The 23,749-nt window shown below is 47.0% G+C and overlaps 1 protein-coding gene across 1 annotated transcript in view; it reads right to left on the bottom strand.

The window, feature by feature from the left end:
* Positions 1-921: 921 nt before the first annotated feature.
* Positions 922-23,749, bottom strand: part of NSMF (NMDA receptor synaptonuclear signaling and neuronal migration factor) — a 742,397-nt gene continuing 719,569 nt past the window's right edge. Inside the window, exon 15 of the mRNA XM_030206612.1 lies at positions 922-2,583. Coding sequence (XP_030062472.1) covers positions 2,486-2,583 — 98 coding nt within the window. The 3' untranslated portion in view covers positions 922-2,485. The remainder of the gene's footprint in view (positions 2,584-23,749) is intronic.

The following is a 23,749-nucleotide window of genomic DNA, read 5'->3' as shown; positions in this document are numbered from 1 at the left end:
GGCTTAAAACTGGAACAGCAGGCAACAACTAGGAATAGAAGGGCTGGCGGGTAGGCAGGGCTTGAAGGCAGGTAGTTGATGGGCTGACAAGCAGGCAAGTTGATGGGCAGACAAGCAGGCAGGTCGGTTGGGGCTGATGCGATGCGACTGGAACAAGCTGGAGCAGAGGACAGCTGAGCAGTGGAGAGCTCAGCGGCAGGACTGGAACAAGCTGGAATAATTTGGAGCAGAAGAGAGTGGAGCAGCAGAACTGGGACAAGCTGGAACAGACGGATTGGAACAAGCTGGATCAGGCGGACTGGAACAAGCTGGAGCAGAGGAGTGCTGAGCAGCAGGACTGGAACAAGCTGGGTCAGGCGGACTGGGACAAGCTGGAGCAGATGGATTGGAACAGGCTGGAGCAGAGGAGAGCTGAGCAGCAGGACTGGGGCAAGCTGGAGCAGATGGACTGGAACAAGCTGGAGCAGAGGAGAGCTGAGCAGCAGGACTGGAGCAGGCTGGAACAAGCTGGATCAGGCAGACTGGGACAAGCTGGAGCAGATGGACTGGAACAAGCTGGAGCAGAGGAGAGCTGAGCAGCAGGGCTGGAACAATCTGGAACAAGCTGGATCAGGTGGACTAGAACGAGCTGGAGCAGATGGACTGGAACAAGCTGAAAGGTGCAGGTCTGGAAGTTGAGTGAACAGGAGCTGCGACCTGGGCGTAGGTGTTCCTCGTTTTGGTGGTGGGGGGTAGACTGGTAGGGCAGTGTGCTGTCCCTGTTCCCCCAACTGAGGTCAGTGGTAACCACCGTGGTCAGCGAGGGCTGGCAGGGTCCTCTTGTACATTCTCCCACCTCATTTTCTCCAGAATCTAGGGGAATATTCTCCCAAATTAGTCTTCACTACTTGAAATAAGATATTAGGAGATGAAAATTATACTTTAAACACACCTTGAAATAAGCTGGGCTTCAATTTTATGAAACACAAAAGATGGGAATTCCCTTCTAAACAGGATCATTGATTTATGTGGAGCTCGTGTAGGTATGAAAGTAGTACAACAGTAGAAGGCTAGGGACTCACTAGATATTATGAATATCCTAGCTTATGCACCATAGCTATATGGATTACAAATATCATGGGTGGCTAAAAACAAGAGCTATGCACAACCCAAAAAGTCCTAAGCAGGCTTGGCAAAAACAAAATAATATCTTAATCATTCAGAAAGTCTGAGACTTTCAGTGGTGAAATTCCACGGCCCATAGGTCAAAACTCAAACTTATCACTTGAAAGATTTAGCATGCAGCTACTCATAGCTCCAAAAAAAATTTCATAAGAACCATTCAAATTTCTAAAGATCAGCTATACTGCCAAATGATTTACTTCTACAACACTAGAAGGGATCATTCTCCCGAAAAACAAGGCTATACGTTAATGGGAGCATGACATTCTGCAGACTATAGACCTCTAGTACATAGCACAGCATACAGCTTATTGAAATCTACCAAGATCTCACACAGTCATATGCATTGGCATCACTCTATCATCCAGCAAAACATGTGGTTTTGCTTGCAACAAATGCAGTTTAACAGAGTAGCCTGTTCAGGGGCAGGGATAACCAAGTGAGCACAATATACATTTTCTAAGAGTAAGTACATGTAGAGCACACAGCTACTCTGAAAAATCATTACAAGTCTAGAGTTGCTTAGTCAAACATGCATATTCCCCGGTTAACATGAAAACCAATGTTGATGGTGATTATATACCACTATATATTATCTATCCTACTGTCAGGATCCTTTCTGATTAGTTCTATCTCAGCTATTGGCTACTGACAAACCTGTTCATTCTATTTATTTTTTCCTTTACTAATTATATATGATAGTTCTATGTATAAAAATTACATTTATTTCCTATGAACTTCCTTAGAAAACCATTTACCCCACCATGATAATATTTAAATGTATTCACATTTAGATTTGTTTTTGTAAGTCCTCTATCCAACCTTGCAGAACCATGGTAACTATGGTCTGTACTTTGTTTCAGTTTTATCCTTTGCACAGCAAATAGATGGATGGAAGTCACCTGGATTCAGCAGAAAAGTCACCTTGGCAGTAAAGGACAGCATTGTATATTAGTGCAAGGATTCATTTTTCAAGTTTCTTTGAAAACCTGAGTTAAATGTCTTACGGGGACCTCAAATTGAACTCCGTCTTGCAAGGAATTTCTGTCTTCATGCCACTAAACTACCTCCCTGACCAACCTCTTCTTGAAGGCTTCAGAGGCTCAAGACATTTTCCCCCTTCAGTCCCTGTTTCCACAGAAACATCTTATGGCACACATTCTCAATGGCTTTACAGCCCCGTTCATCCTCTCTTCCATTGCCTTATCTTTTGGGCTGCACAATAGGCTAGCCTCAAAAAATTAAGTCTTCTCATCAAGACCTTTTTTCTAAGACAGTGTGAAGTAATTGCTTCCCCTTCTACTCATGAGGGTTCTTTCAAGGCTCACAAGATGTCATCATAGTCCAGAAGCCTGGAGTGCTGCCGAGTCTTCCAGAGGCGGTACAGCCGAAAGTCAAAATATGTCTCTATCATTTGCTTCCCTAGGGTAGAAAGAGAGCAAGGTCAGATACTGACAGGTCATTGCAATTACTGTCCTGATCCTGTTAAAAGACACTTAGGTGCCCTTTTACAAAGTGGCGGTAAGCCCGTGGGCTTACTGCTCGCTAAAAAGGAAGTACCGCCGGACTACTGCAGCAGCCCGGCAGTAGTTCCCAACTCCAGCGCACCGTCATATCTGGTGCTACAAAAGTATTTTAATTTTTGTAGCACCAGTGTGTACCTGGCGGTAATCGGGCCCTACTGTACGCTGCCCGGTTGCCACCGGGTTAGTGTGGGAGCCCTTAATGCCATCCCAAAAAAGCTGGGCGACACTTGCTGTGCGTCCACTTCCTGAAGAAAAGACCAATCTTTTACCCGTTGTGGTAAAAGGAGGCCTTGGCACGCATCAAAAACATGCACCAATGCCAGCTCAGGCACCTTTTTGCCACAGCTTGGTAAAAGGGGTCCTTAGAGTCCTGTTTACTAAGCCACACTGTAGGTGCACTTTTTAAGCATGCGCTAATGCTAGAGAGACACCCAGTAATATATGGGTGTCTAGCATTAGAACGTGCTAAAAAGTTAGCGTGCCTACAGCGAGACTTGGGGGCCCTTTTGCTAAGCCGCGTAAGCGTCTACGTGTGCCCAACGTGTGCCCAATGTGCACCAAAATGGAGTTACCACGTGACTCTTGCAATAATTTCATTTTTGACACGTCCAATATACGCGTCTGAAAAATAATTTCTATTCTTGGACACGTGTATTGGACGCACGCCAAGTGGCATTTGATGCGCGTAGGTTATTAAAACCAGGTTACTGTGTGAGACTTTACCGCTACATCAATGATTGGCGGTAAGGTCTCAGACCCAAAATGGACATGCGGCAATTTCCATTTTGCTGCACATCCATTTTCGGAAAAAATGTTAAAAAGGCATTTTTTTACAGGTGCGCTGAAAAATGATTCTGCATGTCCAAAACACGCATCTACACTACTGCAGGCCATTTTTCAGCGTGCCTTTGTAAAAGGGCCCCTTAGTAAACAGGGCCCTTTTAACTAAAATGAAACTTTTAAATTACTTGTATGACACTATCCAGCTTATAATCGAGAGAGAAAAACGCCTATATTTCAACCCAAATCGGGAGATGGGCGTTTTTCTCACAAAGGCGCCCAAGTATAATCGAAAGCCGATTTTGGGCGTTTCCAACTGCACTCCGTCGCGGAAATGAATAAAGTTGACGGGGGCGTGTCAGAGGCGGGACTGGGGCGTGGTTATCAGCCGAGGAGAGATGGGTGTCTGTAGCTGATAATCGAAAAAAAAGGCGTTTTTACTGCGATTTTGGGTCACTTTTTTTGGACCCTTTTTTTTCACGAACAAGTCCCAAAAAAGTGCCCCAACTGCCCACTGGAGGGAATCGGGGATGACCTCCCTGGACTCCCCCAGTGGTCACTAACCCCCTCCCACCAAAAAAACCCCCACTTTAAAAACTTTTTTCCCAGCCTGTATGCCAGCCTCAAATGCCGTACCCACCTCCATGATAGCAGAATGTGTTTGGTCCTCTCACAGCCTTTCCCTGGGTCATATGTGGCTCTCGGGTGCACTACAGGGTCACATCAGCATTGCATTGTGGTGGATGTGGGGTATTGGGCTCCGTGATTTCATTAGCTTGTGTTACAGTCAGTGGCGTAGCTAGCATACTTGACACTCGGGGCGGACCTTTTTTTAACACCCCCCCCCCCCCTCCCATGAAAAAATTATTTTTAGCAATAATCATGAAATGAGATAAATGGTCAGAAAAGAAACAGACAGTGAACATGAACATTTTCTTTTATTGAAACTTGAAGACATAATCATCACGCCAGTAAAAACAAACAAAATAAATATTACAATACAAAAAAGGGAAAAAGTGAAGGATTAATACTTTTTAATTACAGTAATGTATTTTTTGAAAAAAGATGTGGAAAACCTACAAATTGGTGTGTTGCAGTAATGAAGAAGAACAAAATTATAGTTTGTTTTCGAGCCTTAACTTCTGCAAATTTGTCAATTACTTCATCAAAATTTATCTTCTTTGCATATTCATGTTCAATGGACAGGATAAGATGACTGGGGTGCGGTTTTGAGAAGATATTCTATGAACATTTACAATTTTGCTCGCACCAGCACCCAAGCTAAGTAACTTTAAATATCTAACAGCTGTTTTCATCTTTAATGAAAAAAGTTTTTTGATATTTTTTAACATTAATATTTGGCTGGTGGTAGGACGTGCGAAGCGAATGCTACATACCTGTATAAGGTATTCTCCGAGGACAGCAGGCTGATTGTTCTCACTGATGGGTGACGTCCATGGCAGCCCCTCCAATCGGAAACTTCACTAGCAAAGGCCTTTGCTAGTTCTCGCGCGCCCAATCGCACCGCGCATGCGCGGCCGTCTTCCCGCCCGAACCGGATCGTGTTCGTCAGTCCCGTAAGTAGCAAGACAAAGACAAGGGAAGACACAACTCCAAAGGGGAGGCGGGCGGGTTTTTGAGAACAATCAGCCTGCTGTCCTCGGAGAATACCTTCTACAGGTATGTAGCATTCGCTTTCTCAGAGGACAAGCAGGCTGCTTGTTCTCACTGATGGGGTATCCCTAGCCCCCAGGCTCACTCAAAACAACAAACATGGTCAATTGGGCCTCGCAACGGCGAGGACATAACTGAGATTGACCTAAAAACTTATCCAACTAACAGAGAGTATAGCCTGGAACAGAATAAAACATGGGCCTAGGGGGGTGGAGTTGGATTCTAAACCCCGAACAGATTCTGAAGCACTGACTGCCCGAACCGACTGTCGCGTCGGGTATCCTGCTGCAGGCAGTAATGAGATGTGAATGTGTGGACAGATGACCACGTCGCAGCTTTGCAGATCTCTTCAATAGTGGCTGACTTCAAGTGGGCCACTGACGCAGCCATGGCTCTGACATTGTGAGCCGTGACATGACCCTCAAGAGCCAGCCCAGCCTGGGCGTAAGTGAAGGAAATGCAATCTGCTAGCCAATTGGATATGGTGCATTTCCCCACAGCCACTCCCCTCCTGTTGGGATCAAAAGAAACAAACAATTGGGCGGACTGTCTGTTGGGCTGTGTCTGCTCCAGATAGAAGGCCAATGCTATTTTGCAGTCCAATGTGTGCAGCTGACGTTCAGCAGGGCAGGAATGAGGACGGGGAAAAAATGTTGGCAAGACAACTGACTGGTTCAAATGGAACTCCGACACTACCTTCAGCAAGAACTTAGGGTGAGTGCGGAGGACTACTCTATTATGATGAAATTTGGTGTAAGGGGCCTGGGCTACCAGGGCCTGAAGCTCACTGACTCTACGAGCTGAAGTAACTGCCACCAAGAAAATGACCTTCCAGGTCAAGTACTTCAGATGGCAGGAGTTCAGTGGCTCAAAAGGAGGTTTCATCAGCTGGGTGAGAACGACATTGAGATCCCATGACACTGTAGGAGGTTTGACGGGGGGCTTTGACAAAAGCAAACCTCTCATGAAGCGAACAACTAAAGGCTGTCCTGAGATCGGCTTACCTTCCACACAGTAATGGTATGCACTGATTGCGCTAAGGTGAACCCTTACAGAGTTGGTCTTGAGACCAGACTCAGACAAGTGCAGAAGGTAGTCAAGCAGGGTCTGTATAGGACAAGAGCGAGGATCTAAGGCCTTGCTGTCACACCAGATGGCAAACCTCCTCCATAAAAAGAAGTAACTCCTCTTAGTGGAATCTTTTCTGGAAGCAAGCAAGACACGGGAGACACCCTCGGACAGACCCAAAGAGGCAAAGTCTACGCTCTCAACATCCAGGCCGTGAGAGCCAGAGACTGGAGGTTGGGATGCAGAAGCGCCCCTTCGTCCTGTGTGATGAGGGTCGGAAAACACTCCAATCTCCACAGTTCTTCGGAGGACAACTCCAGAAGAAGAGGGAACCAGATCTGACGCGGCCAAAAGGGAGCAATCAGAATCATGGTGCCCCGGTCTTGTTTGAGTTTCAACAAAGTCTTCCCCACCAGAGGTATGGGAGGATAAGCATACAGCAGACCTTCCCCCCAATCCAGGAGGAAGGCATCCGATGCCAGTCGACCATGGGCCTGAAGTCTGGAACAGAACTGAGGGACCTTGTGGTTGGCTCGAGATGCGAAGAGATCTACCACGGGGGTGCCCTACACTTGGAAGATCTTGCGCATTACTCTGGAATTGAGCGACCACTCGTGAGGTTGCATAATCCTGCTCAACCTGTCGGCCAGACTGTTGTTTACGCCTGCCAGATAAGTGGCTTGGAGCACCATGCCGTGACGGCGAGCCCAGAGCCACATGCTGACGGCTTCCTGACACAGGGGGCGAGATCCGGTGCCTCCCTGCTTGTTGATGTAATACATGGCAACCTGGTTGTCTGTCTGAATTTGGATAATTTGATGGGACAGCCGATCTCTGAAACCCTTCAGAGCGTTCCAGACCGCTCGTAACTCCAGGAGATTGATCTGTAGATTGCGTTCCTGGAGGGACCAGCTTCCTTGGGTGTGAAGTCCATCGACATGAGCTCCCCACCCCAGGAGAGATGCATCCGTAGTCAGCACCTTTTGTGGCTGAGGAATTTGGAAGGGGCGTCCCAGAGTCAAATTAGCCCAAATCGTCCACCAGTACAGGGATTTGAGAAAACTCGTGGACAGGTGGATCACGTCCTCTAGATCCCCAGCAGCCTGAAACCACTGGGAAGCTAGGGTCCATTGAGCAGATCGCATGTGAAGACGAGCCATGGGAGTCACATGGACTGTGGAGGCCATGTGGCCAAGCAATCTCAACATCTGCCGAGCTGTGATCTGCTGGGACGCTCGTACCCGGGAGACGAGGGACAGCAGATTGTTGGCCCTCGTCTCCGGGAGATAGGCACGAGCTGTCCGAGAATCCAGCAGAGCTCCTATGAATTTGAGTCTCTGTACTGGGAGAAGGTGGGACTTTGGGTAATTTATTACAAACCCTAGTAGCTCCAGGAGTCGAATAGTCATCTGCATGGACTGTAGAGCTCCTGCCTCGGAAGTGTTCTTCACCAGCCAATCGTCGAGATAAGGGAACACGTGCACTCTGAGCCTGCAAAGCGCTGCTGCTACAACAGCTAGGCACTTCGTGAACACTCTGGGCGCAGAGGCGAGCCCAAAGGGTAGTACACAGTACTGGAAGTGACGTGATCCCAGACGAAATCGAAGATACTGTCTGTGAGCTGGCAGTATCAGGATGTGTGTATAAGCATCCTTTAAGTCCAGAGAGCATAGCCAATCGTTTTGCTGAATCATGGGGAGAAGGGTGCCCAGGGAAAGCATCCTGAACTTTTCCTTGACCAGATATTTGTTCATGGCCCTTAGGTCTAGGATGGGACGCATCCCCCCTGTTTTCTTTTCCACAAGGAAGTACCTGGAATAGAATCCCAGCCCTTCTTGCCCGGGTGGCACGGGCTCGACCGCATTGGCGCTGAGAAGGGCCGAGAGTTCCTCTGCAAGTACCTGCTTGTGCTGGAAGCTGAAGGACTGAGCTCCTGGTGGGCAATTTGGAGGCTTCAAGGCCAAATTGAGGGTGTATCCTTGCCGGACTATTTGGAGAACCCACTGGTCGGAGGTTATGAGAGGCCACCTTTGGTGAAAAACTTTCAACCTCCCTCCGACCGGCAGATCGCCCGGCACGGACACCTTGACATCGGCTATGTTCTGCTGGAGCCAGTCAAAAGCTCGCCCCCTGCTTTTGCTGCGGAGCCGCGGGGCCTTGCTGAGGCGCACGCTGCTGATGAGAGCGAGCGCGCTGGGGCTTAGCCTGGGCCGCAGGCTGTCGAGAAGGAGGATTGTACCTACGCTTACCAGAAGAGTAGGGAACAGTCTTCCTTCCCCCATAAAAACGTCTACCTGAAGAGGTAGATGCTGAAGGCTGCCGGCGGGAGAATTTGTCGAAAGCGTTATCCCGCTGGTGGAGCTGTTCTACCACCTGTTCGACTTTTTCTCCAAAAATGTTGTCCGCTCGGCAAGGGGAGTCCGCAATCCGCTGCTGGATTGTATTCTCCAGGTCGGAGGCACACAGCCATGAGAGTCTGCGCATCACCACACCTTGAGCAGCGGCCATGGACGCAACATCAAAGGTATCATATACCCCTCTGGCCAGGAATTTTCTGCACGCCTTCAGCTGCCTGACCACCTCCTGAAACGGCTTGGCTTGCTCAGAAGGGAGCTTGTCCACCAAGCCCGCCAACTGTCGCACATTGTTCCGCATGTGGATGCTCGTGTAGAGCTGGTAGGACTGAATCTTGGCCACGAGCATAGAAGAATGGTAGGCCTTCCTCCCAAAGGAGTCTAAGGTTCTAGAGTCCTTGCACGGGGGCGCCGAAGCATGCTCCCTAGAACTCTTAGCCTTCTTTAGGGCCAGATCCACCACACCAGAGTCGTGAGGCAACTGAGTGCGCATCAGCTCTGGGTCCCCATGGATCCGGTACTGGGATTCGATCTTCTTGGGAATGTGGGGATTAGTTAGAGGCTTGGTCCAGGTCGCCAGCAATGTCTTTTTTAGGACATGATGCATGGGTACTGTGGACGCTTCCTTAGGTGGAGAAGGATAGTCCAAGAGCTCAAACATCTCAGCCCTGGGCTCATCCTCCACGACCACCGGGAAGGGGATGGCCGTAGACATCTCCCGGACAAAGGTTGCGAAAGACAGACTCGGGAGGAGAAAACTGCCTTTCAGGGGAGGGAGTGGGATCAGAAGGAAGGCCATCAGACTCCTCGTCAGAGAAATATCTGATGTCCTCCTCCTCCTCCCACGAGGCCTCACCATCGGTATCAGACACAAGTTCATGAACCTGCGTCTGAAGCCGTGCCCGACTCGACTCCGTGGAAACACGGTCACGGTGGGAGCGCCGAGAGGTAGACTCCCTCGCCAGCACCGGCGAAGCTCCCTCCACCGACGTCGTCGGGGAGTCTTCCTGGGAGGCGGCCGCAGCCGGTACCGCAAGCGGTACCGATGTCGGAGACCTCACCCCGGGCAAAGGGCCAGCCGTCGCCTCGCTCGACGGTACCGGAGGCGCAAGCACCCCCGGTACCGGAAGAGAAGGGCGCAACAGCTCTCCCAGAATCTCTGGAAGAACGGCCTAGAGACTCTCGTGCAGAGCGGCTGTGAAGAAAGACTGGGAAGCCGATGCAGGTGTTGATGTCAGAGTCTGTTCCGGGCGTGGAGGCGGTTCTGGGCTGTCCAAGGTGGAGCGCATCGACACCTCCTGAACAGAGGGTGAGCGATCCTCCCGGTGCCGATGCCTACTGGGTGCCGACTCCCTCGGCGACCCAGAGCTCTCGGTACCGAGGCGGGAAGGAGACCGGTGTCGATGCTTGTTTGATTTCTTCAAACGAAGCATGTCACCAGAGCTTCCCGGTACCGACGAGGAGGACGTAGAATCCAACCGTCTCTTCCTCGGGGCCAAGGCCGAAGAAGGTCGGTCTCGGGGGGGGGGGGGGGCTGTACCGCAGGAGCCCTCAGGGCAGGAGGAGACCCACCCGAAGGCTCACCACCACCAGCAGGGGAATGGACAGCCCTCACCTGCACTCCAGTCGAAGCACCACCGTCTGACGACATCAGCAACAGCGGAGGTCCCGGTACCACCGACGTCGACGCAGCCTTCCGATGTCTCAGTACCAACGATGCAGAGGGTCGAAGCCTCGATGCCGTCGATGCAGTCGATGCCGAGGTCGAAGACTTCAATGCTGTTGACGTCGATGCACTCGATGCGTCCTGTGCTGTTGTCGACAAAGAGCCCGAGAACAACACGTTCCACTGGGCCAATCTCACTACCTGAGTCCTCTTTTGTAAAAGAGCACAAAGACTGCAGGCCTGCGGGCGGTGCCCAGCCCCCAGACACTGAAGACACGAAGTGTGCCTATCAGTGAGCGAGATTACCCGGGCACTGGGTGCACTTCTGGAAGCCGCTGGGAGACTTCGATGACATGGGCGGAAAAATCACGCCGGCGAAATCAAAATTCGTGATGATGACGAAAGGCACCAAAAATCAGGGAGAGAAAACCCGTACCGAGGCCAAAAAGGCCTATCCCGAAAGTGAAAGGAAACTTACGCCGGGGGCAAAGCTGGACACACGGGAAGGGACAAAGACCAAGGGTCTCTCTTTTTTTTTTTTTTAGCAAAATCGCGAAGACGCGCGAGGGTCAACTTGAGGGGCACAAAACGGCGCCAAACACGGCCGTCCCGAGCGCGGACAAAAGAAGACTGACGAACACGAGCTGGTTCGGGCGGGAAGACATCCGCGCATGCATGGGCGCGCGAGAGCTAGCAAAGGCCTTTGCTAGTGAAGTTTCCGATTGGAGGGGCTGCCGTGGACGTCACCCATCAGTGAGAACAAGCAGCCTGCTTGTCCTCGGAGAATGACGTAAGAATGGTGTGTAAATGCTTCTCAAAACTCTGAGACACTATAGCACACCAAAAAAAACTGAGCACATTTAATTTAATTATTGATTTATTGATTTATTTATTATTTTTTTGTTTTTTGATTTAGTAATAAGGTTTCTGGCTGAGTTGTTGAATGGACAGGATAGCCAGATTTGTCAATCTATCTTCATTCATAGTTGATCGAAGAACACTTTTTATTAATTTTAATTTTGAAAAGTTTCTTTCACATGAAGCAACGGATATACAAATAGTTAGGAAAAGTTTTAAACATAAGGATAAGTTTGGCACAGATTCATAAAAATCCCATTTCACAATAAATTCCAGAAATTGCAATACTGTCCATGTCTTTGTTTCTTCCAGATTGATTCCAGCAGCTTTAAATGTCTCCATAGTCGAAAAATTTCCACTACAATTTCTTCAGAAGAAAAATCATCATAAATTTAAAATATATTTGGTAAAAGCTTACAAAGTTTTTCTTCTTCTGCAAAAATCAGAGAGAATGGCTGAATGATAGCAAACACTGAAATTATTTGATCCATTGCTTTAGAACGAGTCTTCAATTCTTGGTGAAAACGATCAAGGCATTCAAACATAGCCCTTTTGGTTTCTTCTGGCAACGTAAGTCCAGCATCTTCTGTTGTTTCTCCAGGCATTCTTCTTTTAAATTTGATTCATTTTTCTATGGCAATGTCCATTTCCTTACATTTTGTTGTTGCATAGTTAATGGCCTTCTCCACAATTTCTATGCGCTGATCTTCAAGGAACAGTTTTAAAGCTTGCATTTTCACTGTACATTGTTCAAGGCTGATTCCGGCTGTTTGCAAGTATTTTTGTGTCTGATTTACCTCATCTAAAACCTCACACCAGAGAAAAAGATAACTCAGAAAAGAAAAATTGCACATAGCAGAGAGCAAAGTCTGAGCTGATCCTCTTGTATCCGCATTTTCTTTTGGATCACACAGTACTTCAAAGGTAGAGATTAACTTGTCAACATGTGTCTTTACAGCACGCACAGCTTCAAAATTTACTCATTCTTTTCAGTCTCAACTCATCGATGGGAAGTGCTGCAGAATGTAGGTGTAACAGTAAAAAGACTTTCCCAGACAAGATGGAGTCATCTTGTCTGGGAAAGTCTTTTTACTGTTACACCTACATTCTGCAGCACTTCCCATCGATGAGTTGAGACTGAAAAGAATGAGTACATTTTTTCCAAAGTTCCAAAAAATGTCACACATGAAGAAACACTTTCAAAAGAGTTAACTCCGCAAAGGTTCAGAGAATGATTTGCACAAGGCACAAATAAAGACTTGGGATTAATTTCTTTGATTCTTGCCTGACCACCACCATGAATACCAGCCATAGTTGCAGCGTTGTCATATCCTTGCCCACGACAGAGGTTTATATCTAGTCCATCACTATCCAGTTGTTTCAAGATCTGTTCTGCGAGTTCAGCAGCAGTCTTCCCGGAAATAGGAAAGAAGCCCAAGAATGATTCCTTTATTTCAACTTTATCATCTTCAATTTGGACATATCTGATCACTTCACACATTTGATCAGTGTGTGAAACATCAGGAGTGCTATCAAAAAGAATTCCAAAGTATTTTGCTTTTTTAATATTTGCCACTATTTTTTCTTTGACATAATTTCCCAGAAGATGAATGAATTCATTTTGAATTGTTGGAGATAAGTATGAAGTCAATCGCCTTTCAGAAGGAACAGTATGACTGATTTTTACAAAATGTTCCTTCAAAATTGGGTCATAATTTGAGAGTAATCCTACCAACTCCAAAAAGTTTCCTTTGTTTGCTGATGACCTATCCTCTCTGTGTCCTCAGAAGGGAAGGTTTTGTTTGGCCAAAAACATAATTACATCCAAAAGACGATGTAAAATGTCTCTCCAGGTTTTTCTCTCTTTATCCATTTCCACTTGAGTTGCAGTCCCATTGCCAAGGTCTTCCATTTTTCTAAGCAGGACAGATGATGTTCAGATATCTCATGCTCAGGAACTTTAGGATTTAACTTCCACCAGTTTTTAAAGCCAGTTATAAAAACTGATGTTCCAGCTTTTGTCTCATTATCTGCAAACAGTCTGCAGCAAAAACAGAACAAACAATTTTTTGATTTTGAATAAATCATCCAAGTTCTCAACACTTTTTCACCTTTTGGTAAAGATTTATAAAACCATGAAGTTGTTAAGTGTCAACTGCCTCCTTTGCTCTTTTTTCCTTCTCGTTGAACTGCAGAGAAAGGTCCAACTTTATTCTGAAGAGGTTCACTTCCCCTTTTAACCAGATTAACTCTCAAGTCATCTGGAACCGGTATTGGCCAAGAAGCGATATCAGAATAAAGTGCCATTTCTTCAAACTCTTGTTGGTCTCTACTACTAGTGTCTCTTTCTTCTCCATTGCTATCAATTCCTTTCTCTTCCTCATTATCAGTGCTTATAGATGATGATGATTCATTGTCATCTTTCAGCCCTGTGTCATCTGAATCATCTTGTGTTGTTTCTAGTATAGGTGCTTTGGATGTGCCACCTTCTTCTAAATTTTCATTACCTATATGCGATGTTGAAGGCATTACATATTTCAACATAGAATCAGACATGGCTTCAATCGCCTCCTCTTTGTTGTGCTCCACTGAGTCGATGTCGTTTCATGTTGGTATCCCACCTCAAATGTCTTTAAGAAATTCAGAATAAATATGAACCAGTTGGTGGAATGGATATTTCTAACCATCTTTTGCTTTCTTATAATTACTACTACTACTACTTATTTCTAAAGCACTACTAGACGTACGCAGCGCTGTACACTTGAACATGAAGAGACAGTCCCTCCTCGACAGAGCTTACAATTTAATTAGGACAAATAGGACAAACAAGAGATAAGGGAATATTAAAGTGAGGATGATAAAATAAGGGTTCTGAACAAAGTGAATAAGGGTTAGGAGTTAAAAGCAGCATCAAAAAGGTGGGCTTTTAGCTTAGATTTGAAGACGGCCAGAGATGGAGCTTGATGTACCGGCTCAGGAAGTCTATTCCAGGCATATGGTGCAGCAAGATAAAAGGAACGGAGTCTGGAGTTAGCAGTGGAGGAGAAAGGTGCAGATAAGAGAAATTTACCCAGTGAACGGAGTTCCCGGGAGAAATTTACCCAGTGAACGGAGTTCCCGGGAGATTGTAAGCTCTTTGAGCAGGGACCGTCCCTCTATGTTAAATTGTACAGCGCTGCGTAACTCTAGTGGCGCTTTAGAAATGTTAAGTAGTAGTAGTAGAGTGGAGAGGTACTGAGGAGCTGCAGACTGTGCATTTACAGGTCAATAAGAGGAGTTTGAACTGTATGCGGAAACAGATAGGAAGCTAGTGAAGTGACTTGAGGAGAGGGCTAATATGAGCATAACGACACTAGTGGAATATTAGTCGTGCAGAAGAATTTTGAACAGATTGAAGAGGAGAGAGATGGCTAAGTGGGAGACATGTAAGAAGCAAGTTGCAATAGTCTAAGCGAGAGGTGATAAGAGTGTGGATGAGGGTTCTGGTAGTGTGCTCAGAAAGGAAAGGGCGAATTTTGCTGATATTGTAGCGAAAGAAATGACAGGTTTTAGCAGTCTGCTGAATATGTGCAGAGAAGGATGAATATGTCTGCTGAATATGTGCATACAATGCAACACCACGGAAGCAGAAACAGTGATAGTGATGATGTATGCATGTTGTGATAAAGTCCCATCCAGGATAGTTGGGTTAAGGCAGCTTCAGTCTGAACTACAAGTCCCAGAGGGCATTGCAGACAAGGAACCAGGGGGTGAGATGGGAAACCTGGACTGGACTCCTAGCTGCAATAAGGGAGGACATGGGTGTAAGCTAGGAGGAGGTGTAGACTGGCTGCCACTAGGGGAAAGAGAGATAGGAAACCCTGTGTGCAGGAGCTCCTCATTAGGCTCATGCTCAACTCAGATGGTATGGGTGTGTAGAGAAGCTAATGAGTGGAGAATGATTGGTTGTGAAGGCAGAAGCCAGGGATTGATTAGGCAGGTGGGAAGGAGTCTCATTAGTTCAGTTCAGGAGACAGAAGGAGAGAAGTATTTGCAGACTGAAAATCCTAGGGCAGGGAGGTCCCTAAAGTACTGAAGCAGGCTGAGATTCCTTGGGTGAGAGGAAGTCCCAAAAGTATTGAATTCACTGTGAAGCTGATGCAGGGGAAAACCCTTGGGTAGAAGGAGTCCCTAAAATATTGAACTCTCCTGAAGGTAAAGAGGATAGAAGGTAGAAAATGCTGCTTGGTGACTGAACTGTGATGATGAACTGAAAGAACTGTTTGTCTTGGGGAATTGAATTACTGTTTATTGTGCACTGGATAAAGAGCCCAGACTGAAGCCTGTATTGAATCCTGGTATGGGCTATGCTGCTGTTGGAACTGTGTACTAAAAACCTGCATGGAATAAAAGTCCTTAAGATTGAAGTTACTGGTGGACATCTATTTATTCATTGTACCAGGAGCCTGTGGCTGGAGGAGATTGTTCTATCCTTGGCTGCACAAGAGAGGTGTCTGGTTACAATGTCCCCTAGTACTGTGCAAAATATTGATAGCAGATGTAAATTTGAAAAAACTAACAAATACCAACAATCACCACTTTACAAATTAACAATAGAATATAGAAATAAAATAGAAATAAAACAAATATGTAAAATAAAATAATACATTTTTATTGGGCTAATAAATATAGCTTTTCATCCATTGGCTGCCTTTCCATCTCGTCTGCCCCCTCTCCCTGCCCCTTTCCATCCAGCCGCATGTGTGTCTGCCCGTTCTCTCCCTTCCTTCTGTGTATACTCCCCCCTCTCTCTGCCCCTTTCCATCCAGCATTAGAGCATCTGCCTCCTTTCTTTGCCCCTTATTCCATTCAGTGTCTGGTCTACTAGTACTACTACTTATCATTTCTATAGCGCTGTAAGGCATACGCAGCACTGCACACCATACACAAAAAGACAGTCCCTGCTCAAAGAGCTTACAATCTAGATAAGACATGAGACAGAACAATTAAGGGTAGGGGAATAAAATAGGTGAGGATAAAGGATAGGGCAATAAGTGAGGGTACTGAGTAAGAGAGTCATGGTTAGGAGTCAAAAGCAGTAGCAAAGAGGTGGGCTTTAAGCCTAGATTTGAAGACAGCCAGAGACTGAGCCTGATGTACCGGCTCAGGGAGTCTATTCCAGGCATAGGGAGCAGCGAGATAGAAGGAACGGAGCCTGGTCTGCCCTTTCTTCTCATTTCCAGCGCCGTCTGCCCCTCTGTCTGTTCCCTCCATGCTCCATCCATCATCATCATGCCCACTTTCTCTCCCATGTCCCATCCAGTAGTGTTCTTGTCCCCCCCTCCCGACCTTTTACATTATGAATATGACCCCTCAACATCCCCCCCCGTCCTGATCTTTTACATTATTATTATGACCCCTCCCTCAACACCCCCCCCCCCCCCCCCCCGATTGCAGCTTGCTGGTCTTGCTCCTCATCAAATTTCTAGACTAGCAGCACTGTGACTGTAACAGCAGCAGCCGAAATAAATAAATAAAAAGATCCATGCCATGGGGCTGGGCCATTACCTGGATAAAGACTTGAGATTTCTTCTTCTTTTCTGCTGGTGGGCCCGTGGACGGCAGGGGTGGAACCTGGAGAGGAGGACGGAGTGCAGCAGCAGAGCAGCCACTAGCCACTGCAGTGAGTGCAGTCACAGTGAGTCAGGGCAGTCAGAGCCAGGCAGAGAGCCTCAGCGCCTGGGCCACACTCAGAGAGGACTCAGAGACCCGAACAGGAGTCTGTACAGACGGCGAGACACGACTCACGATTACGCTCCCTTCTTCACGCAGCGCCAGCAGGCTCGCCTCCACAACACCGCAAGGGCAGGCACACTGACGTGCACACAGGGGAAGGAGCATTGACGTCATCGAGAGCGGAGCCGCTGGAGAGGCCTGGAAGTGAGGAGGAAGCAGGAGGAGACAAGCAGCGCTGCGTGCAGGTATAAAGCACGCGCGCCGGCGCCGCATCGTGATTGAATCATTAGGGGAAGCGGGGCATCGGCGGACCAGAGCACAGGACACCCCCCCATTGGTTGGCACCCCGGGCGGTCCGCCCCCACCGCCCTCGCTACGCCACTGGTTACAGTCTCACCATGTTGGTAGTTGGTAGGCTCTTCCCCTTGCCTACTGGGTCAGAGTGTGCCCTGTTGTGTTTCCTGTTGTAGTCCATGCGGTAGTGGCCATTTTTGTAAGCCAGTTTTAGTTCCCTTTCCTGTGTTAGCCACGTTAGACAACGTAGTTCTTACCTTGAATGTGGCTGAAAGAGGGCATTGTACAGCATTCTGCCAGCTCTGACCTACTGCTAATCTCAGTACCAGGGAGACTCGTTGCCAGTGGGGCACAACCTCTGCAGTTAAATGTGAGTAAACGTGCTTATTCCAATAAAGGACATTTTCGGCGAGATTAGTCTTCAGATGTCAACTGGTGTGCCAATGTTATACAGCAGCAACAAGTCCTAGAGGCCTGCGTGTATGCAGGTCCCTGGAGCACTTTTAGTGGGTACTTCAGGCAGGTGGACCCAGGCCCCCCCCCCCCCCCACCTGCAACACTTGTGCTGGTACATGGGAGGCCTCCAAAACCCACTGTACCCACATGTAGGTGCCCCCTTCACTCCTAAGAGCTATGGTAGTGTTGTACATTTGTGGGTAGTGGGTTTTGGGGGAGGGGGGTTGGGAGCTCAGCACCCGTGGTAAGGGAGCTATGCATGTGGGAGCTTTTTCTGAAGTCCACCGCACTGACCTAGGGTGCCCAGTTGGTGTCCTGGCATATCAGGGGGGCCAGTGTACTACCAATCCTGGCCCCTCCCACGACCAAATGGCTCGGATTAGGACATTTTTGAGCTGGGCGTTTGTTTTTTTTAGCGATAATGGAAACTAAAAACGCCCAGCTCAAAAATGTCCATTTTTTCAAAAATACGGTTCAGCCCGCCCCTTCATGGACCCGTTCTCGGAGATAAACGCCCATGGAGATAGGCATTCACGTTCAATTATGCCCCTCTGTATCCTTGACTTCCAGCACATTTCAATTATACCGATTTGGACGTCTCTGGGAGAAGGACGTCCATCTTCCGATTTACGTCGAAAGATGGACATCCTTTTTTCGAAAATGAGCCCCCTAGAGGGGCATAATCGAAAGGGATGCCCAAGTTTTCCTGGGGACGTCCTCACAGGATGGCCCCATGAAGGGGCGGAGAAACCCGTATTATCAAAACAAGATGGGCGTCCATCTTTCGTTTCGATAATACGGTCAGGGACACCCAAATCCTGAAATTTAGGTCGACCTTAGAGATGGTCGTCCTTAGACTTGGTCGTTTCTGATTTTCGGCGATAATGGAAACCGAGGACGCCCATCTCAGAAACGACCAAATCCAAGCCATTTGGTCATGGGAGGAGCCAGCATTCGTAGTGCACTGGTCCCCCTGACATGCCAGGACATCAAACGGGCACCCTAGGGGGCACTGTAGTGGACCTCACAAATTGCTCCCAAGTGCATAGCTCCCTTACCTTGTGTGCTGAGCCCATCAACCATAGGCGCCCGGTATAAGAGGCTTGGGGAGGCTAAGCCTCCCCAGCCAGAATGCCCCGCGGTTTCTCCTCTTTCCCTCCCCCGCGCGACTCTCACTTCAGGCTGGCATCGAATCCTCCTGCTCCCTTAATCGCTACCAGTAGCGGCAGCGATCGCATTTATATACAAGGGTTGATAGATGTTTAATATTCTGGAGCTTGTGTGCAAGCAGACCTGTGCTTTCCAAACATCGTGGACCCGAGGGAGTATGTAGTGAGTTCTTGAGCTTGCGATGGGCAGTTGCTTGTTTGCACTGGGGAAGTGCACTGCGGAGCTCTGCAGGGTTGCAAAGAGGTGTCAGGTGACCACTCACATGACAGCTGTGCATTTTCCAGCCTAGCCATATGGGCTGATCTTGTGACCAAAGTTAATTACTTACTGTGTGATCTTGTGCTGGGGAAACAGATACTTGGTGGAAGCAGAGTCAGCGTGGGCACTGCTAACTGTCAGCTGCTTTTGGATCCTGTTTGCTCGCAGGAGCTGCAGACAGGCGCTAAAAAAAAAAAGTGGGAGTTTGCTGGAACTGGAAGTCTGCCGCATCTCTTTCGGGATGCTGTGAACTTGCAGAATAGGAAGCGTGTGGTTAGCTCCTTTTGCTTTGTAAAAAAGAATCCTTTGGAAATATATTTTCTTGAGGGGAAAAACGGCCACAGGTGTCTCACAGGGACCCTGGGTGGAAGCTGTCTTCCCCCTCCCCCAACTGGTGCGGTCCTGCATGGGGTATCCCAGCATCTCCCCCCCCCTCGACTAGTGCTGTATTATCGCTCTCCCCCCTCCTCTCTCGCCCCACTCTGTTAGTCTTTAAATTTCGAAGCCTCCAGCAGCATCAGCAATGTGAGTGCTGCCTTCAGCCAACCCCGGAAGCATTCTCTGTTCAGCGTCCCGCCTACGTGGGAAGTTGTATAGAGGAGGCTTCCGGGGCAGGCAGAAGGCAGCACACTCATTGCTGAGATGCTGCTGGCGAGCCTGGAACTTTGGAGGCATGCAGGAGTGGCTGTGGAGTGAGGGGGGAGTGCAATACCGCACTAAGCGCCAGCGGGTGGAGGGAGAGAGATTCCAGCCAGACCAAAGGGAAAGGAGGGTGGAGAGAAGAGGGTGGAGAGATACTGGCCCTGGGGTGGGAGTACAGGAGAGGGGGAGAAAGAAGGGTGAGGAACATCATGGGAAGGGGACACAGGGCAGATGCTGAACTTGGGGGTAACAAGCGAGAGCAAATACTGAACATGGGGGGAAACGGGAATGGGAACACAGAGAGCAAATGCTGAATATGGGTGGAATAGGGACAGGGAGACAGAGGGGACAGGGGAGGTTATGGATAGGAGAGATAGCGAGTCAGAGGGAATGATAGTGGACATGAAGAGAAAAAAGTCAAATAGGAGGTAAGCAGAAGATGGATATTTTTTTATTTATTGCATTTGTATCCCACATTTTCCCACCTATTTGCGGGCTCAGTGTGGCTTACAATACATTGTGAATGATGGAAGTACAGTTTGTTACATTAAGATTATGGGTTACATTATGAGGAGTTATAGGAAGCAAATTCGGTAAAATCATCTTTGGGGCATAGATAATGTAGGATGTAACATTGGGGGAATGATAGGGTGTACGGATCATAGCAAGATAACGTTGTGTATAACAATTTATCTGTAGGTTGAATTGTGAATGTGGGTAGAATACGGGGAAGAGAATTCATGAGGGAGTGTATTGATGCATATCTATTAGTGTGCATGGATTTCATATGTTTTGATCCTTGCAGTAAGTTTTTTCGAAGAGATAGGTCTTCAGTCGTTTGCGGAAGTCGATTAATTCGTGAATCATTCTCAAGTTACGTGGTAATGTATTCCAGAGTTGCGTGCTCATGTAGGAGAAGGTTGATGCATGTAGTACTTTGTACTTTATGCCTTTGCACTTAGGAAAGTGGAGGTTGAGAAAGGTTCGAGATGATCTTTTGGCGTTTCTAGGTGGCAAGTCTATTAAATCAGACATGTATGCAGGGGCTTCACCGTGAATGATTTTGTGAACCAGCGTGCATATTTTAAAGGTGATACGGTCTCTGAGCGGGAGCCAGTGTAGCTTCTCACATAGGGGTGTTGCACTTTCGTATTTTGGTTTTCCGAAGATGAGTCTGGCTGCTGTATTCTGGGCTGTCTGAAGTTTTCTCAGTATTTGTTCTTTGCAACCTGCGTATATTGAGTTGCAGTAATCCAGATGACTGAGTACAAGTGATTGCACTAGGTTGCGGAAGACAGATCTTGGAAAGTATTGTTTTATTCTTTTCAGTTTCCACATGGAGTAGAACATCTTTTTTGTTGTGTTGTTCGCATGAGTTTCAAGTGTTAGGTGGCGGTCGATTGTTACTCCGAGGATTTTTAGATTATCTGATATTGGTAGGTTTAGTTTAGGTGTGTTGATAGCGGTGAATTTGGTCGTGTTGTATTGGGAGGTTAGTATGAGGCATTGGGTTTTTTCTGCGTTCAGTTTCAGTCTGAATGCATCTGCCCAGGTATGCATGATGTGTAGACTTTGGTTGATTTCGTTGGAGATTTCATTGATGTTTTGTTTAAAAGGGATATATATCGTTACATCATCGGCATATATGTAAGGGTTAAGGTTGTGATTTGATAGAAGTGTTGCTAGTGGAGTCATCAGTAGGTTGAAAATTGTTGGTGAAAGGGGGGATCCTTGCGGTACTCCGCACTCAGGTGTCCATGTGGCAGATGTGGTTGAGTTTGAAGTGACTTGGTATAAGCGTTAAGTTAAGAACCCCTTGAACCAGTTTAGGACATTGCCTCCGATGCCAAAATATTCAAGTATGTGTAATAGGATTCCGTAGTCGACCATATCAAAGGCACTGGACATGTCAAATTGTAGGAGGAGTATATTGGTGCCGGTTGCGATCATTTGCTTGAATTTGGTCAGTAGGGTGGTTAGTACTGTTTCTGTGCTATGATTTGACCGGAATCCTGATTGGGCGTTGTGTAGTATTGAGAACTTGTCAAGATAATTTGTGAGTTGTTTGGTTACCATTCCTTCTGTTATTTTAGTTATTAGTGGTATAGAAGCAAATGGTCTGTAGTTGGTTATTTCGCTTGCGTTTTTCTTTGTATCTTTGGGTATTGGGGTGAGTAAAATTTTTCCTTTGGGAAAAGTCCATTTTGTAGCATGAAATTCAAGTGGTTCGTTAGGTCTGTTATGAATTGTTGAGGAGTTGATTTCATGAGGTTGCTTGGGCAAACGTCCAGTTTGCATTGGAATTTGGCGAATCTTTTGAGAGTTTTAACGATTAGGTCTTCTGACAGTAATTCGAATTCAGTCCAAATTCTGTCTGCTGGGTATATTCCGTCTTCTGGGTCTAGGCAATTTAGGAGTGTGGCATATTCAATAGGGCTGGTGGGTATTTTGAGTCGTAGTTGTATAATTTTCTCCTTGAAGTATTTCGCGAGGTCGTCGACCCCTGGTGTGTCTTTGCTATTGTTTGTGACTGGTGTGGTGTGTAGCAGTTTATTTACAAGGTAGAAGAGTTTGTGTGTGTCTTTGTAGTTTGGTCCAATCAGTGTTTTATAGTGTAGTCTTTTAGTCTGTTTTATGGTGTATTTGTATTTCCTCCGGAGTGATTTCCAGGTATTCAGTGTGTTTTCATCCTTCTTTTTATTCCATGCGCGTTCTAGTTTTCTGACTTGTGTTTTGAGTTCTTTCCGCTCTTCGGTGAACCATGGATTTGATTTTTTCCTGTGTGAAGTTCTGGTTTGGAATGGAGCGATTGTGTCTAATGTTGTCTTACATATGTTGTCCCATTCTTGGAGGAATTGTATGGTGTCTGTATTAGTAGGCCATTCATTTTGGTAGACCTGTTGCCAGAATGTTGTGGGTTCAATTTTTCCTCTCGTGGTGTATGTTGTTCGTTCATGTTTGTTGGATGCGTTTTTGTGTATTTTTCGCCAGAGGAGGGAGACATGTGCTTTATGATGGTCTGTCCATGGTGTGGGTGTCCATCTTGTGTCTGTAAGTAGGAGAGTTGAGTCTGAGTCGAATTTGTGTGTAATGATGTCTAGTGTGTGTCCCTTTTTGTGTGTTGGTTGAGTATTAGGTGCTTGTAAATCCCAGAGCTTTAGGAATTCTTTGCATTCTTGTGTGCCTGTTGAGGTATCGTCTTCGAGGTGAAGGTTGATATCTCCTATTATGAGGATGTTTGAGGCAGCGACACATGTATTCGAGATGAAGTCCATGAGTTGCGTTTGGGAGTTTTTCCATTTTCTTGGTGGTCTGTAGAATAAGATTGCGTCGAGGTATCCTTGTAGGTTTGGATGAGTGATTCTTGTTGAGGCGATTTCGAGTTGTGGTGATATGAGTTCGCCTGTGGTTGTGATGGTGAACTCAGATTTGTAAATTGTGGCTATTCCACCTCCTCTTTTTCCCTTTCTTGTACAGTGGGAAATTTTGTATTCTGGTGGGAATATCTCTTTGATGGCGGGGTCAGTTGGGCCGTGGAACCATGTTTCCATGATGAATAAAATGTCTAATTTCTCTATGGTGATCCAGTCAATTATGTCTACAGAGTTGCTTACTGCTGATCTGGCGTTGATGTATCCGATGCGGATTGAGCGGTATGGTTCTATTGGGAGGTTTGATGTATTTATTTTTTTTTTTTAATTTGAAAATTTTTATTAAACACAACTTAAAGAATACAGTAGAAGGCAATGCAGCCTTCAGACTTCTGAAATACATCAAACAGTTGAGTTACATCTCAATATACAACCATAAATTTTAATGGTTTTCTCCCGACGCTCCCCCCTCCCACTCCTACCCCCCCCCCCTACTCATTACATTCCACTGCATGGTTAGATCCCCTGTTCTGGCAATGCATTAATCCATAGTCTCTCCAATTGTGTCCACTCTTTAGCATCAGGTTTGTATCTGCCCATTCTCCTATCAGTCAGCTGTTCCAGGCCCACAATGCTCCTGATTCTCATCTTCCATGTTGCAATAGTGGGGCCAATTCTCTGTTTCCAGTGTGCCGCAATTTCCAACTTTGCGGCTGCTAACCCCAATCTTTTAAGCCGCCTTTGCCATTTCTGGCC

Source organism: Microcaecilia unicolor, chromosome 6 (assembly GCF_901765095.1).
Source record: "Microcaecilia unicolor chromosome 6, aMicUni1.1, whole genome shotgun sequence".
Taxonomy (NCBI): domain Eukaryota; kingdom Metazoa; phylum Chordata; class Amphibia; order Gymnophiona; family Siphonopidae; genus Microcaecilia; species Microcaecilia unicolor.
Note: the sequence above shows the minus strand (reverse complement) of the source record. Positions and strands in the feature narration are given on the sequence as shown.